Raw genomic sequence first — 16,407 nt, forward strand, 5'->3', positions numbered from 1 at the left:
GTAAATGTCTTTTGTTCTGTGTGGTTTGGTTTGAGGGATTGTTTTGTTTTGTTTGAGACAGGGTCTTTCTATTTAGCCCTGGCTTACCTGGAAGTCACTATGCAGACTAAGTTGGCCTCGAACTCACAGAGATCCCCCTGCCTCTGTGTCCAGAATGCTAAAATTAAAGGCATTTGTTGCCACGCCCACGGGAGGATATCCTTTTACAGATACCTGAAACCTGGACTTTATATTTTTTTTCCATTTAAATTGGAAAATCCAGTTGGATTTAAAAGGGTTTATATTATAATTACTGCTCATTGAATGTGCTTCATGGAAAAATTACTTTTCCAAATGAAACTAATTTTTGTCCTTGTTACTTATAATTATAGATGCCAGCCTGTTACTGTGCTCCAGGCCACTATCACTCCAGCCAGCCTCAGTACCGCCCTATCCCTTCTGTCCATCACAGTTCACACCTAAACCAACCACTGCCACAGCCTGCACAGCACACAGGTGAGTTGTCTCCATGCCAAGGTTTTCAGCTCTGGACGTTACTTTGTTTCCAGTTTTACTTTATCCTTTACATTAAGATTCTATTATGCTCAATCTTTGAGGATCTCAGGGGTGTGTGTGTGTGTGTGTGTGTGTGTGTGTGTGAGAGAGAGAGAGAGAGAGAGAGAGAGAGAGAGAGAGAGAGAGAGAGAGAGAGAGCGCTAGTCACATTTAAATGAAGAGTAGAAAATCATATCTTTCTTTTGTGTGATAAAGGGATGAGGGCATAACCTGAAGGTTCTGCAAGGCCGGGAGCTGGTGAGTAGCTGCTGGGTTCTCATAGTCTCGGTAGTAGAAGCCCTTTACAGAGCTATGTAAAGCGAGATGGCCTCCAGACTATAACCAGAAACAAAGAACAGAATCTATTAAATCTTGGAGGGGTTGTGGTTTTTTGGGTTTGTTTTTTGGTTTTGGTTTTGGTTTTGGCTTTTTTTCCCAGAGAAACTTCTCTGTGTAGCCCTGGCTCTCCTGGAACTCATTCTGTAGACCAGGTTGTCCTCAAACTTAGAGACCCACCTGTCAGAGTGCTGGGATTAAAGATGTATTCCACCACCACCTGGCTTGATGAACCGTATTCTTAAACATTTTTCTGTCTCATTTTCAGTTTGATAATTATTTGGTGAACAAGAAACAAATAGAATCTACTACTGGAAGTATAAAAATTATTAGAACTCAATCTTGGTTTCTTTTTGTCTTATTTTTTAAAGAATGTTTTGAACTGAACTCCAGTCTCAATTTTTAGATACTGTATTAAGGGCTCGGTAATAATTTAGCAATTAGTGATTGCTTTACAAGGTTGAGCACCTGAGTGTGGTCCCTATTACCTACATAACAACAGACATAGTATGATACTTATCACTGTAGCGCTGGCAAGGGAGAGAGAGGTGGATTTCTGGGACTTGATTCCCAGCCAACCTGGCCTGATTGGTGTACTCAGAACTAATGAGAGACTATTTTAAGAAAACAAGGTGCACAGCTCTTGAGCAATGATACCCAAGGTGATCTCTGGTTTGTACACATATGTGCACTCATTGATGCAATCCCACAGACACACAGAAAGCTGTCTCACTGATCTTAATGAGCTCATTCCTGTTTCCATCCTGGTTGTGTCCTGTTACAAATTTTAATGAGTTTAATTAAAACCTGTGTTACATAAATTAAAGAATTGAGATTAAATTTTATAGTTGATTTCTATAGAGCAGTTTGAGTTCTTTGTCATTGGGGGAGGTACAGATTCTGTGCAGAGGCATTTCAGTCAACCTGCACAGGGGAGTCTGCTGTATCAGTGCTGTCTCCTAACTCTTTAGACCTACTTTTGGACTGGTCATTCCAGTGAAAATACTCATTTCTTGCTTCTTGTACAGTGTAGTCAACAACTCCCATTGCAGATAAGAGTCATAATTAGCACAGTTCCACATCCAAACTTTTGTGTCCTTAACCTGCTATACCTGAAAGTTTTCTGTTCTTAGTGTTTGGGCTCTTTTTTCTGTTCACTAGCCCTACATTACACGTGCAACAGGTATTTCCCCACATGCTTTGGCATCTTCTGATCGTTCTAGCTAAACTATAAAATTTTTTGTCTCAAATATGACTCCTTTTAATGTCAGATTTTCCTGAAGCCTAGTAATATGGCCCATGTCAAAGAATATAAACAGTGTATATTTTAAGTTAAGAAGATTTCAAAGTTGTTGCTAGCTTGCTCGATGTCTGGACAGGTAAAGATGCTTACTGCACACGCCTGACAGCCTGAATCTGATTCCTGACTTGTGTAAAGGGAGAGGGGAAGACCCAGCTCCACGGAATTGTCATGTAGCTTCACATGTGTTCTGTGACATCATGTAACCTCTCCACTCGTTAGATATATGCACACATCTTATAATTATAACTTGCTATAAAAGCTTTTAAAATGATATTCTAGCTGGGACTAGTGACATATGCCTATGTTAGCACTATGTAGGCTAAGGCTAGGAAGATCACAGGGTTAAGGTACACTTGGGCTGTGTAACAGCACCATATGTCAAAATTAAAACAAAAAATAATAGTAAAGAAAGCATTTTTTCTGAAATAATTTCCTGAAAATAATTGACTTTTTGTGGTGTATATCTTTTTTGTTTTGCCTTCTAAAATTATAACATCTGATGTGATTTGTTTTTATTTATGGTTTTTCCCCCTGTGGTCCTGGATATGAGACTCCAGTCTTTGTCTATGCTCAGCAGGCATTTGCTGCCTGGCAACATCCCTTCCTGTGATAACTCACTAATTTTATAAAAAGTAAATTGAGTGCTGGAGCAATGGCTTAGAGCTTAAGAGCACTTGCTCTTGTAGAGGACCCTGGTTCAATTCCTAACACCCACATGTGGCTCACTAACATCTGTAACTCCAGTTCCAGGGAATCCAAAGCACTCACCTGACTCCACAGACACCAAACCTACATGTAGGCTTCTAGAACACGTATGCACATAAAATACCTTAAAAAAAAAATTAAAAAAACTTCAATAGAAAAAAGTAAGTTGGGGCTGGAGAGATGGCTCAGTGGTTAAGAACACTGACTGCTCTGCCAACGGTCCTGAGTTCAATTCCCAGCAACCACACGGTGGCTCACAACCATGTGTAATGAGATCTGATGCACTGTTCTAGTGTCTGTCTGAAGACAGCTGCAGTGTACTCATATAAATAATGAATAATTTTTTTTAAAGTAAGTTGACCCTCATGCCATTTATTTAAGTACTTTTTATATGACTCTCTGTGTTATCAAACCCTGTTAATAGGCAGCAAAGGTCCTCTGCTGTGTATTTATGAAAGCTTTTAGTTTTATCTTCTTTCTGAGGTAAAAATGTATTTCTTACCATAATCAGTTTATAAAATAAAAACTTAGTCACATGTTGGGACTGCAGTGCTTAATTCAGTTGCATCTCTCCACACAGTTATCCCCACTTAATTTAAAAAAATATATTTTTTAATGCCAAATAGTCATATCTATGTGGTAGAAAGTATCACTAGGGCTGGTGAGATGGCTCAGTGGGTAAGAGCACCCGACTGCTCTTCCGAAGGTCCAGAGTTCTAATCCCAGCAACCACATGGTGGCTCACAACCATCCGTAACGAGATCTGGCGCCCTCTTCTGGAGTGTCTGAAGACAGCTACAGTGTACTTACATGTAATAAATAAATAAATCTTTAAAAAAAAAAAGAAAGAAAGAAAGAAAGAATCACTATCCATCATTTGTGATAGTTTAAGTGTGGATTTTCAGGTGTTAGTTAAGACAAGAGAAGAACACAGTAAGCCAACCTGCATCTGGACAGCACAAGTGTAGAAAAGGTCAACCTGTCTTCAATAGTTTGTGACATTATCTGACTCCTAGGTGTCAGGTATAATAAATCACCGTGATGAGAGCTTGAGCTTTCATTTATTTTTGTATTTGCCTAGTAATAGCTAGCTTAAGTTGTTAGTTTTGCCTCATTCTGTTTGAAGCATAAGAAGGAAATCCTCAAATATTCTGTTATGCTTGTAAGTATAATAGAAAGAGACATTACCTTTATGGAGATTTTCATAAGCAGAAGCAGTTATGTGTAGGTAATTTTACTAGCCTTTTTATAGAACCGGTGGGAATTTGAACTCTTTTAAGCAAAACTGAATCTTAAGACTATAGTTTGCTAAGTTTTTTTTATACTAAGACTTTATAACTAAATCGTAATATTAGAACAAAGAACTAGAAGATTAGGCAATTTCTGGGGTTTTTTGTTGTTGTTGTTATTTTTTCTGTTTACTGATTTCCCAATTTTCATATGTAAACATAGTTTATGTCTTAATATATCTTCTTATGTTTAGCCATTACAACTGACTAAAATGTAAACTTTATTGATCACCTGTTTTTTGGCTCTTATCCACCATGCTTACATACCCAAAAGTAGCTCACAAAGCTTGTTATTCTCTTTGATTTCATGAAAAAAATGGAACTAATTATTAAGCCAAATAATGAAAAATTGCACCAAAGTATTTTAGCATGGCATTACTAAGACTTATATGAATTTAAAGAACATTTTCCCTAAATTAACAAACTCATCTGAGTCAATTCTGAGACCACGTTTTGTATGGACAATAAAAATAAATGATTTTCTGTTATTTTCCTCCTTGTAGAAAAAACTTTGGGAAATTCTTTTCAGATAAAACACTTTAGTGTTCTAACCATATCTGTGCCACTGTATTGATCTCCTTGACAATAATTTTTCTTATACTGTGGGAGCCCAGTGGAGCAGTATTAGCATAGGGGAGTCTTGTCTTAGTCTTGTGTGGTGAATGTAAACTCACTGACTGTGGTCATTCAAAATAAGATGAAGTCAGCACATGTAAAAGACATTTATGGAAGTCCTGACTGTATGAAGCTTTCCAGACAATACAGTGTGTAATGTGAAAGAATGGCAGACTGTAAATCAGAATCCCAGTGACCTATGGTCTTTTTTTTTTTTTCTTCCTTTTTTTAACCTTTATTTTATTTCATTTTATTTACTATAGTTTGTGTGTATGGATGTTTTGTCTTCATGTGTGTCTGCGCATTACATCCATACATTGCCCAAGGAGGCTAGCAGAGGATGAGTCCCCTGAGACTGAAATCACACCCAGTTGTGAGCCTGCAGTGGATGCTGGGAATTGAACCTAGGCCCTCCTGCAGAATCAGCCAGTACTCTTAACTGAGCCATCTCTCCTGCCCCCACAGGCATTTTTTAAACTAATATTAGTTCTGTTAGTTAAGGCCTGGGACTTTGAGTTTGATCACTCACAGAATTAGGTTGTGTTATATTGTCTAGCCTTTGTGGACTCCAAAATGGAAAAATTCTGTGTCTTTTTTTTTTTTTTAAGTCATTTCTGGTTTAGAAAGGTGAACATCAGAATTGACTTAAAATACCTTAGTGTCTTACTATTAATAACTGCAGTCATGCAAGCAGCTATTTCAAAAAATCTGTTCTTAATTGCAATACTAGTAACTAATTATTTCAATTCTTAGCATACATATAGGATAGTATATACAGTATACACTATAAAAACTTGAAAGGAATGGACCAAGAAATACTGACTTTAGCAATGACAGGTTTATAGGCCCTGACTCTTTGATATGTAGCTGCTTTCATTCTTGGACTCTTTTGAAAAATTTGCAGCTTCTCCTTATGTGCTTATATTTTACAATAATTGGCCTTCTTCCTGAGCTGTTGGATTCGGGGCCGTAGCACTGTCTGAGAGGTTTACATTTCTCACAGTGAACCGGTCTCTTTTTCAGCTGCTTCCTGACTTCTTTTTACTCAGGTTTTTACTGCTTTTTGCTTTTTTGCCTTTTTTTTTTCTATGCTATATTAAGATACTAATATTTGTTTATATTCTCCATTGCCTATAATTACCTTTTAATTTTGCATCATACTCAGAAATAAGGATTTGAATTTAAATAACAATCATGGCTCCATACAATTTATCCTTAAAAATTCAAATTAGCTGTTGCTTTCATTCTTTTCCAAAGCATATTTGGATGCTTTTTAAAGATTCAATTTGGTTTGTATCTTATCTAACAAAGTTTAACATCTTAAGCATGCAAAACTCATTAGTAGACATCAAATTTGTCTCTTTCCCTGTTTTTATACAACTTTTTAGGGGCATAATTATTCATTAAAATATGGACCAAATGAACCAAAGATACCACATGCATTTTAAGCTGCTTGGGCCCTTACCAAGATACATAGTTCAGTTTTCCCCTAAACTGTTACTATTGAGTGCCTATGAGAACCATAATAATTCTGTGAAACTGAATATAATTTTAGCCAGAATGAACAGGATTTGTGATATGCAGAATATAGGCAGCATTGCGGGCCACAGATTAGAAAGGACCTAGGGATTAAGGAAAGCTGGTAATGTAACTCAGTTGGTAGGGTGCTTTGCATGAAGCCACAGGGTCCATCTCCTGCACCACATGTACTGCATGTTACATATAAAAGTAACTAGAACATGAAAGGCAAAGAAGAATGGATAAGCAGAGGCAAATTATATTGACAAGAGATTGAGTTACATTTTTATAAGAACAAAACTGATCATCTCTCTACTGTCAATTTGTAAGCATGTAATAGGAACTTTGTTTTACTAGGTGGTAGCCCTGGTTTTACTTAGTTTTTTGTTGATTCTGTGAGCATTTTTCAGTATTGCATGAGCAGCATAGATTTCAGAAATTGTATAAAAAGTACAACTCCACCTATTTCCATTTCCCCTCTCCATTAATCTGCTGCCTCTGAAATATGGAGCAAATGTATTTGGTAAGTACTTACAGGTTTTCTTGAGTTGTTTAGGATAGTTATTTAAATAACTAAGAGCTGTCACTTCTCTGTGGCTCATTTTATTCAGATTGGTTTTTCCTGGCCTTTCTGTTGAGTTAAAGCTTGACAGAGAAGAAAGACTAGAGAGGTTGTGTTGGCAACTGTGTCTCTTACCAAGTATAACTGAGAGCAGTCTTTGGTTGAACTTTCTTGTTCTCCAAATAGTACCTGGTTTATAAATTTCAGAATCTTCTAAATTTCCATATGAGCACCTAGTTCATATGTAATTTAGATTCAGCAAAAATGCCTTTTAAAGGCTTAACTCCTTTCACAGAGCTTCTTTCAACGAATCCAGTCTTTAAAGAAAGGATGTTAATACTGGTAAGGAAGTCAACCTAGAATCCTGGTGATGGCCATGTTGATGAACCATTCCTTCAGTTTGTCTGTCTGATTATGGCTAATCTGTTTTGAAGGATGCTTTCCATTAACACAAATGCTAGTTCAGGTCACCTATGATAAAGTAAGTCTAGCTTTTGAATCTAGATAGCACTTTTCTACTGAGCACTGATTTTCCTTCCTGCTCTCTTCTGTTGAGAGTTAAAAATAGAAAGTTCCATATACCCTTCCAGGATTATTGTTGTGCCAACAATTCAAACTGATCTTGCTCTCTCAGGTTGCAGAATTGTTGCTGCTCTCAGAAAGTCCTGGAAGAAGCTGGATAATGTTGCAGCAGCATAGTTCTTTAACAAAGAGTGGGAGGGAGTGTTGGACACTCGTATTGATAATAGGAAGTCAGTGAATTCTGCTGGAAATCTCTTATTACTGTCCCTTACTTTTTGAATAATACTTTCCCCCAGATTGACAAATTCCAATAAAAGATAACTCACTGATCTCTTTCTGGTTATTTCTAAATAAGTCACAGAGAAACATTTAAAAAGTTTAAATTCTCTCATACACTGAAACTACTTTTAATAAAGAATGATTTATGTTTTCCTGGGGGAGGGGGTGGCTTATTGTGTCAGGATACTGGAAATGCTCTTGTGGCACTTTTTTAACCCAATGGTACTTTTCTTTCTCTAGGAATTCACTTCTCCTTCCTTATCCTCAGTCTCATACTTGGCAATCTTCACACTATATTTTTGAAACTATGTACCATTTCCACTTGTCTGAAGGATTAGATAAGAAACTTGAATCACAGAGCCACTTGTCATAGGTGATATACTAACAACCCAGGCTGAATGCTGTAAAATTGCTTTGTTTAAACAGAAGTTCAGAAAAAAATTTTCAAGCAGTTTAAATACTTTTGAAATAATATTATTTTTATTGAACGGATGTACATAAAGTGAGACATGCCTTATACCATGTGATACTAAGTGATTAATGATTTGGTTTTTATTAATGACAGGAAGAGTCTTATCTATGTTTGAAATACAGTATTATGCCCTGCCATGTTTTTAGAGCTTTCCATGTTTCTAACTTTCTTTTTGATTGTAGTGTGATAATCTTTGGCCAGCAGGCCCTACATTACCTTGCACTATGGAAAGTCCAATAATATTTTAATATCTTGCTCTTTAGAAAGTACAATCCAGAATTGCTTACTCCTTAGCCATTTCTTGGGTTTTAAAATTATTAGAATAAAGGATGAATCGTTCCATTATGATTTCAAAAATAAAAACTCAAATATTTATTCTAATACCATTTAATTTCCCTCTTGATGGTTTTAGTTGTGATAGTCTTAGAAAGGTTCCATTGCAAAGATTCCTGATGTCTCCTACCAGCATGGTTCAACCCTGGTGTGGTTCCCCCTTGATGCTAAAATGAATGGAAGCAACTCTCTGGGTGGTGGGGAAGTCATTGCTTCAGACAACCCCAAGACAGCAAATCAGCTTCCCTGCTTAGGAGGTGTCCTAATGAAAACAGACTTTGCCCCACTGAGTAAGTCTGAGATTGTGGAGAAGACAGCCAGCATCTGTTAAAATCTTCTACAGACTCATCCAGAATATGGCAACAGAGTCTTTGTTTTAAGCAAAAAGCAACCTCAAATAAAACTACCAAGCTGAATCCTCAAGAAGACTATTGTAGATTGAAAGGGGAGAACTCGGGATGTAAGACCCAGAGCAGCTGAGATCCTTATCCTTTGGGCTTCTACTCCCTTTCCTAATAGTTTTCTACTGAGAAAGCTAATCTCATAAGTCAAGCAGGCATATAGCTTTGAAATACACAAACCATGCCAAGAGAGTGGGGAAAACAGAGAGTACAACATGGACTGCTTGTGTAACCTTACTCTGGGTGGCTTTTAACTCCGCAGTCCATATAGCTGCTTTCTGGACTAACTACTGTTGATTTCTATTTTTGATAACTATGTCTGTTCTCACAAATATTCTTTAATTCGAATGAACACTTAGTTGGCTGACTGTTTCACCTCATTTATAATAATTCTGTTTCCTTGCCAGACATGGTAGCACATGCCTTTACTGCCAGTGTTTAGGGAGGAGACAAAGACAGGCAAAGGCAGATTCGTCTACATAATGAGGCCAGCTAGGGCTACATAGTTTCTTATTTTTAAAAAATATAAAAAATAAAAAAATTAAAAACACAAACTCTACATTTTCCACAATTATTACCTACAACATTAGGTATGCTACACTAGAGTAGACATCTTCTCTAACCAAAACTCTCAGAAAATCAAAGATCACAGATCCTTCTTATTTGAGTATCTCTGTAGTACTCATTCCACGTCAACAGTTGTCTCTGGGGAAGGTAAAACTTACATGCAGATCCCAGCTATACACTGACCGGCTTGTGACCTTGGACTAAGGTATGAACCTTTCTGTGCCTTTGTTTCCTCACCTGAAAAATGAGGATAATTGTGTTTCCGAAATAATTGTCTCTATGAATGTGGAATGAGTTATTTGTGTGCACAGAGCAGTGCTGACATCTAATAAATTGATGACCATCAGCTGCTAATACCTGGAATGCCTTTGAAGCAATGATACTTACCTGATATTCTAAATGAGAAAGCATAGGAGTTTTGAATTGGGTTTTATGCTAGAGACCAGAATACAGTTTGTCCTAAAATATTCAGCCTTTTTAGCTTCCCAGTACATGCTCTCCTAAAGTGTGGGAAAGATAAACTGAGTTATTTTCTCATCTTTTAATTGTTAAACTTAAGGTCTAAGCATGTTTTGTTTTATGTTGTGTTGTGTTGTATTGTTTTGTTTGGAGACCGGGTCTCACTCTATCACCTTGTCCAGCCTAGAACTTACTCTTTAGATAAGGCTGATCTGAGCCTCACCTGCCTCTGCCTCTTGAGTGTTGAGATCCAAGTACCGCCTGGCCTAATCATGTCTTAAGAAAAGTTATTTAGGGACTGGAAAGATGGCTTAATACTTAGGAATACTTTCAGAGAACCTGGGATCCGTTCCCACACCCACATGGAAACTTGGAAATACCTGTATTTCCTGTTCCGTGGGACCTGATGCCCTCTTCTAACCTCCTTGGGCACTTCATGCACATAGTACATAGACATACATTCAAGCAAAACACTCATACACATAAATAAATCTCAGGTTAGAAAATTGTCGTTTTAAAAATAAATAAATAAATTTTTCATTTAAAAAAGAAAATTTATTTACACACTTCCTTTCCATAGCTTGTATAATCATATTTAGATGCATTAAAGAAAAAGCAAATAGAATAGCAATTAGTGATTATAGATGAATGTTTTGCAGGTATTAATTTTTAAAATTTTCTGCTATGAATATCTGTCTTATCATCAAGTAAGGTTTTTTCAAAGATACCTGATTATTGCACTTGTTTCAGATATGTTAAAATAATATTTTCTATTACACACAAATAGCAGGGGTTTTTTCCCTAACCAATTCAATATTTCATGGTTAATTATATGAATTTTGTGTCTCAGCTATTGGGAAAGAGGTTTAATGACTGAGCCACAAACATCAGATTGATGGGACTTGTATGACGAATTACCAGTTTAGTGAAGATGACAAGGTATACTTAACCTCATAAACTTATGTTACTTTAACACTCCAACTGTTGACGTCTGAAAGCATTCACTAAATATGGGTTATAAGAAACTGGACTTTCAGCACATCCTGTGTCTGGATTTGTGTAGAAAAATATTTTAATTTGTTTCTACTATGAGTTTTTTACCATTGTTTTAAGTATGAATATTGAATGCATACATTTTAGCTGAGAAATAGTTAATACAAAATGGTTTTTTCTGAACGGACAATGATGAGTGTTAAAATTTCTTTCTTTAGTCTTAAATGATATATCATTTCTGTTTTGTTTAACAGTTTACACAAATCACGAAAGGATGAATTAGCAAGAGCAAGTTCGTGTTATCAGTACAGTTTTGGGGCATATTCTATAAGATAGTGAACAGAATTTTCACAAGGGAGCAATTTAGGGAAAACAATATTTTCTTGAAAGTACCTGTCATTCTTATTTTTAATAAATCCACTGTTGATCAAGGACAGTCACAATTAATTTATGCTGCTTGTGAATGAAATATTAATGTAAAGATGTAGACTCAAGAGTCAGTGGGGTAAATAGATTAATTAATTTCAATCCAAAGGTGGTGTGGTCCATAACCATATCATCCCTTTCATGCTGGATCTTCTTTGATCTCCCAAAGAGAAAACTGTGAAGCTTAAACTTGATTGTCCACTTGACTGGGGAGGAATTAATGAAGTACTCCTACCTCCTCCTTTCATGCTCCACCTCGGTGTGTACTTGCAAGGGTCCTTGCAGATAGGATTGGGAAAAAGGAGGCCTGCTAACACAGGCATTCTTTTTCTCTGCTCCTGGGCCACCCTGTGTGATACTCCACTCTGCCCTTCCTTCCATGGTGGACTAGAACCTCTGAATCCATGAAGCAAAATAAACCCTCTTTCAGGACAGTACCACCTGCTGTTTTTTAAATCTGGACATTCCTATTGGTTTTCGCCTGGCCTCATAAACTGGTTCTTCACTGGGAATTTCTATTGCCTTTATCTTGGGCTTTTCAGTCCACACACTATATCTATCTAACTACTGCAGACTACTTTCTGTTCCTCAAACATAGTAATTTCCCCCTTATTCTCCACCTTTACTTTTTGTTGCAATATTCTTTTTCTTTAAGGCAAATCACAGACATTAACACCTCCATATGTGTAAGAATTCTTCTGTTTCACTAGACCATTAATTCTTTAGTCTTGTGGCTTTATTGTCTCAGAATCTCCGTTTTTAGAAATGGTCGCATTCTCGTTGTTCATGTCACCCCATTGGCAAGTACAGTACAAGCTTTTCTCTGTAAATGATGACTGTGGTGGGTATTTTAGGTTTCCTGTTACCATTATCTTCAAATGTTAATGGTGGTGTTGGTTTTATGTGGCTATATATGGCAATTAGTAAAAATAGAAGGTAATTTAGTGATGCAAATTCTATAATGTACTACCAAGTGATTCTACATTAAACCACATGACACAGTGTCTGTAGCTCTTCATTTGAAAACTTTCTATATTAGGATGTTTTCGTAATAGAGTTTTGGGAAAGATACCACCAAGTCAGGTGTTCAGAAGTTGACAAGTATATGTAAGGCTATTTGTTTGTTTGTTTTTGTTCTTGATTTTAAAGATCTACATTTGCAGTGTAGAAGCATACACATACCTTATTTTTTCTTAAATAGACAACCTTGATTTTTTTTAAAGATTTATTTTCATATATACATATATATATATATATATATATATATATATATATATATATATATATATGTACACACACACACACACAGTCACTATCTTCAGACACACCAGAAAAGGACATCAGATCTCATTATAGATGGTTGTAAGCCACCATGTGGTTGCTGGGAATTGAACCAGGACCTCTGGAAGAGCAGTCAGTGCTCTTAACCACTGAGCTATCTCTCCAACCCAATCTTGAAAGAAAATGTAAGAATAATGTTAAGACTAGGAACTTAGTACAGTGGTTTATAGTATAGCATGTGAGAGATTATGTGTTTGATTCTCTGGCATTGCTCAAAAATAAATAATATGCAAAACACTTGCTATTTATTGGGGAAGTATGACTACTTAGTTTAAAATACTTACAAAGTTCAATTATATTACAGTGAATTCTGCCAGGTAGGATATGTATGCATGTGTGTGTTGTGTGTGGGTAGTGGGTATGTATGGGGGTGGTTGTGTTGAAAGGTAGCATCTCAGACATAATATCAAGTCATTTCCCATTTTTGTTCCTGTCCTTAATTTTTTAAAGGATGAAAATGTGTCTCAGTGTATTTATGTTGATAGTGCTTGTAATTAAGTGTATGAATTTGAAGTGTTTGTCATTTGATAAACTAAAGATATGATTGAATGTTATTAGACAAAAATGTTTCTTTTCCTCTCTTTTGTCCATGTCCAAGCTTATACAGGAAAGGAAATGCACCGTAGAGGAGCTAGCAAACAACGTATTATCAGTTTTTTTTTTCACAAAGGATCCTCTAGAATATGCATTTTTAATGCAAAACTAGATTGGCATGTAGTTTGTTGCATTTAAACCCCTGTTTACAATCAGTGCCTGAGTCTTTGGTATAGTTGTTTTAGAGTTAAATGAGGATAAAAATTAAAATTTATTATCAAGATACACGGTGCACTCAGGAACATAATCTCATCAGCCTTTATCTGCTGGCATTTGAACCAGAACCACTGGTGTCCTTTGTAAAAACTTTTTTCAGTGCACTAAAGCTAAATGGTAACTAATCTTTAGTCAATTTTTCTTTTTTTTTTTTTTTAATGAAAGAATTTTTAGTAATGTTTAGAAATCTTTATTGCACTAATTGGTATTCATAAAAGAATGTTCTTAGACTTGAGTAACAAAATACAATTGATATTCTAAGCTATCATCATAGATTCTTACAAGTAAAAAGTTTACTTCATAAAAGTAAACCTACGTTCTTACTACCTAAGTAAGCAATCAAGTTTAATCTCTTTAATGGTCTGTTTCTCTGTTGGATCAATTTAATAGTACATTGAGAAAATGATTCTTTAAAAAGGACCACTTTATGTTTCTGGTACATTCCTAAATTGATTCATGTCTTGATGCGTTTTGTTGATTTTCATTTTGTTTCTTCTGTTCTTCTTTTTGAAAAAAAAAAAAAAAACCCATAAATCCATCGGAAAAATCCACTCCTTGCACATGTGTACTCTTTGTCCTCAGCAGGGCCACTGATTAAATGCAACTTACATAGGTTCACAGGTCTACATCCATGCCACATTCAATATTCTATTCTTACTAGTGTGAAGCATTAGGCAGGGTACTAACAAATCTGTAGGGCATACTAAACCCCAAAGACTAGTTGTCCTCAGCATTGTGATACAAACTGCATAGTGCTTGTTCTGTGTTAGCCACGTCTCCGTACCAGTGAATTTCCTTACCCATAGAAGTCTTTATACATATTTTATTTTAACATATTTAGGGGAGGGTTGAGAATTTTATTTCATGGTAAACATTGTAAATATTATTTTAGGCTTAGAGATGTGCTGATTAAATAAAATTCTGATATTTTTGGTCACATAGAGCTTAATTTAAAATACAGAAGTATACTATTATTTACAATAAACACAAAACAAGGTTTAACTCATTTTGCCATTACAGGTTATCAAGTTATGCCCAACCAGCAGCAAAACTACCAAGGAATAGTTGGAGTTCAGTCACCGCAAAACCAGAGCCTCATGGGAGGCCAGCCAAACAGCACTGGACCTCATATCCAAGGAGTGGTCATCCCCTACCCCTCAGTGCCATCGTATCAGGTATGTTTTCTCTCACCTGCTTTAGGGATAGATGGTTTCAGAGCAACTGAATCCATAGCTGTGGTACAGCCACTCACCTAGCATTTGAGAAGCTCAGGCAAAAAGATTATAGGTTAAAGCCAGGCTGAGCTCACACAGTAAGCTCTATGACTGCCTGACTGCATTGTGTTATTTCTGTTCTTTTGTGTCTTTCCTTTAAATGTTTGATTTTGATTTGAGTTTTTGAAACCCGGTCTTACCTTGTAGCTGGCCTTGGCCAGCTTAGCGTTGACTGTGCAGCCTGCTCTGTCTCCAAGGCCATGGTCCTCCACATGCATTTACCATCACACTCAGCTACTCTGTCCCTTTAATGTCCACAAAATGCTTTTGTAAGAGGACATCATCCTAAAAGTTTTGTTAATTATTTGAATATATGAATCACATTGATATTGGCCTGTGCGTTTTGCCTGGTACTGTGTTTCCAACTGTACAGCTGTATCAGCAAGTATTTTATTATATTGTTCACTTTTCTAAAAACTCCTTTGGGGAGAGAGGAATAGAAAGGTAAATAGAAGGAGGAATAAGTATTTGATATAAGATGTGGTTATTCTGACCATTAGTTCATATTTGTCGGATTTGTATATAAGTGCCATTTCCCAAACAAAACTACCATTTACTTCAGTCTCCAAAATGATTTATCATATATTTAAAGTGCCATGTTAGGCTGGTCATGGTAGTGCATACCTTTACTCTTAGTATTCAGGAAGCAGAGTCAAGCAGATCTCTGTGAGTTCAAGGCCAGCCTGGTCTACATAAAGGCTTTCAGGACTCCTAGAGCTATACTTCGAAACGCTGACTCAAACCAAAACCAAAGAAAGCCATGGAAGGCCAGGCATGGTGGTACACATATTTAAACCCAGCACTGGATGGTAAGGATAAACACAGATCTCTGTGAATTGAAAGCCAGCCTAGTCTACATAATGAGTTCCAAGTCAGTCAGGGCTAATACAGTGAGACTTTGTCTCAAATAAATAAATAAAATACAAATGTCATAGAATCTGATTTATAGATCTAGAAGGTTCATTGTTCCCCAGATAAACAGATCTCTTTACTATGACATGACAGTTTTCAGGAATTTGCTTTTCCTTTTTTCTTCTTTAAGGAGTGTTCTAGTTGGCTTTCTGTTGCGGTAATAGACACCATAACCAAAAGCAACTTGGGAGAAGAGGTTTTGCTTCATCTTACAGTGTACAAGCCATTTATTTATCAGAGAAGGAGCTCCAACAGGGTAGAAATTGTGGCTTGCTCCTAGGCTTAAATGCCTATCTGTTTTACATAGACCAGGCCCACCTATCCACAGTGTTTGGGTCCTCAGACATCAATTAGTTATTGATAAAATTCCATACAGCCATGCCCACAAGCAAGTATAATGTATGCAAGTTGAGGTTCCTTCTTCTCACATGCCAAGTTGACAATAAAAACTAACCAGTATAGGAAGTAATTTATAAGTGGTTTTGGTTTATTAGCCTCCTGGTTTTTCATATCTAAGGAATGGTAAGTTTGGAAATAAGTTGAAAGGTCATTTTCATTCAAATAGAGAAATTAACTTACTGTGAAGAGAACTGTACATAGATTCTGTGTAAACATATTGGCGATCTTGTACAGACTAGTAACAAAGAGATCATGAATGCAGCAGTGAGCATGCTGGCTCACGGGCAGAGGTGATTATCTGTGAGTTCCAGGCCAGCCTGATCTACATAGTTCAAGGCTAGACATGGTTACACAGAG

General features: G+C 36.5%; 1 protein-coding gene across 7 annotated transcripts in view; it reads left to right on the forward strand.

Annotated features, from left to right (window-relative positions):
• R3hdm1 (R3H domain containing 1) overlaps nt 1–16,407 on the forward strand; it is a 134,685-nt gene that overhangs the window by 94,298 nt on the left and 23,980 nt on the right. For all 7 annotated transcript variants that reach the window (XM_021171515.1, XM_021171767.2, XM_085840795.1 and 4 more), the window contains 2 exons: nt 372–495; nt 14,486–14,640. In XM_021171515.1, the coding sequence (XP_021027174.1) occupies nt 372–495; nt 14,486–14,640 (279 nt within the window). The remainder of the gene's footprint in view (nt 1–371; nt 496–14,485; nt 14,641–16,407) is intronic.

The sequence above is a fragment of the Mus caroli genome, unplaced genomic scaffold, assembly GCF_978045245.1.
Source record: "Mus caroli unplaced genomic scaffold, Mus_caroli_1 scaffold_1, whole genome shotgun sequence".
Lineage (NCBI taxonomy): Eukaryota > Metazoa > Chordata > Mammalia > Rodentia > Muridae > Mus > Mus caroli.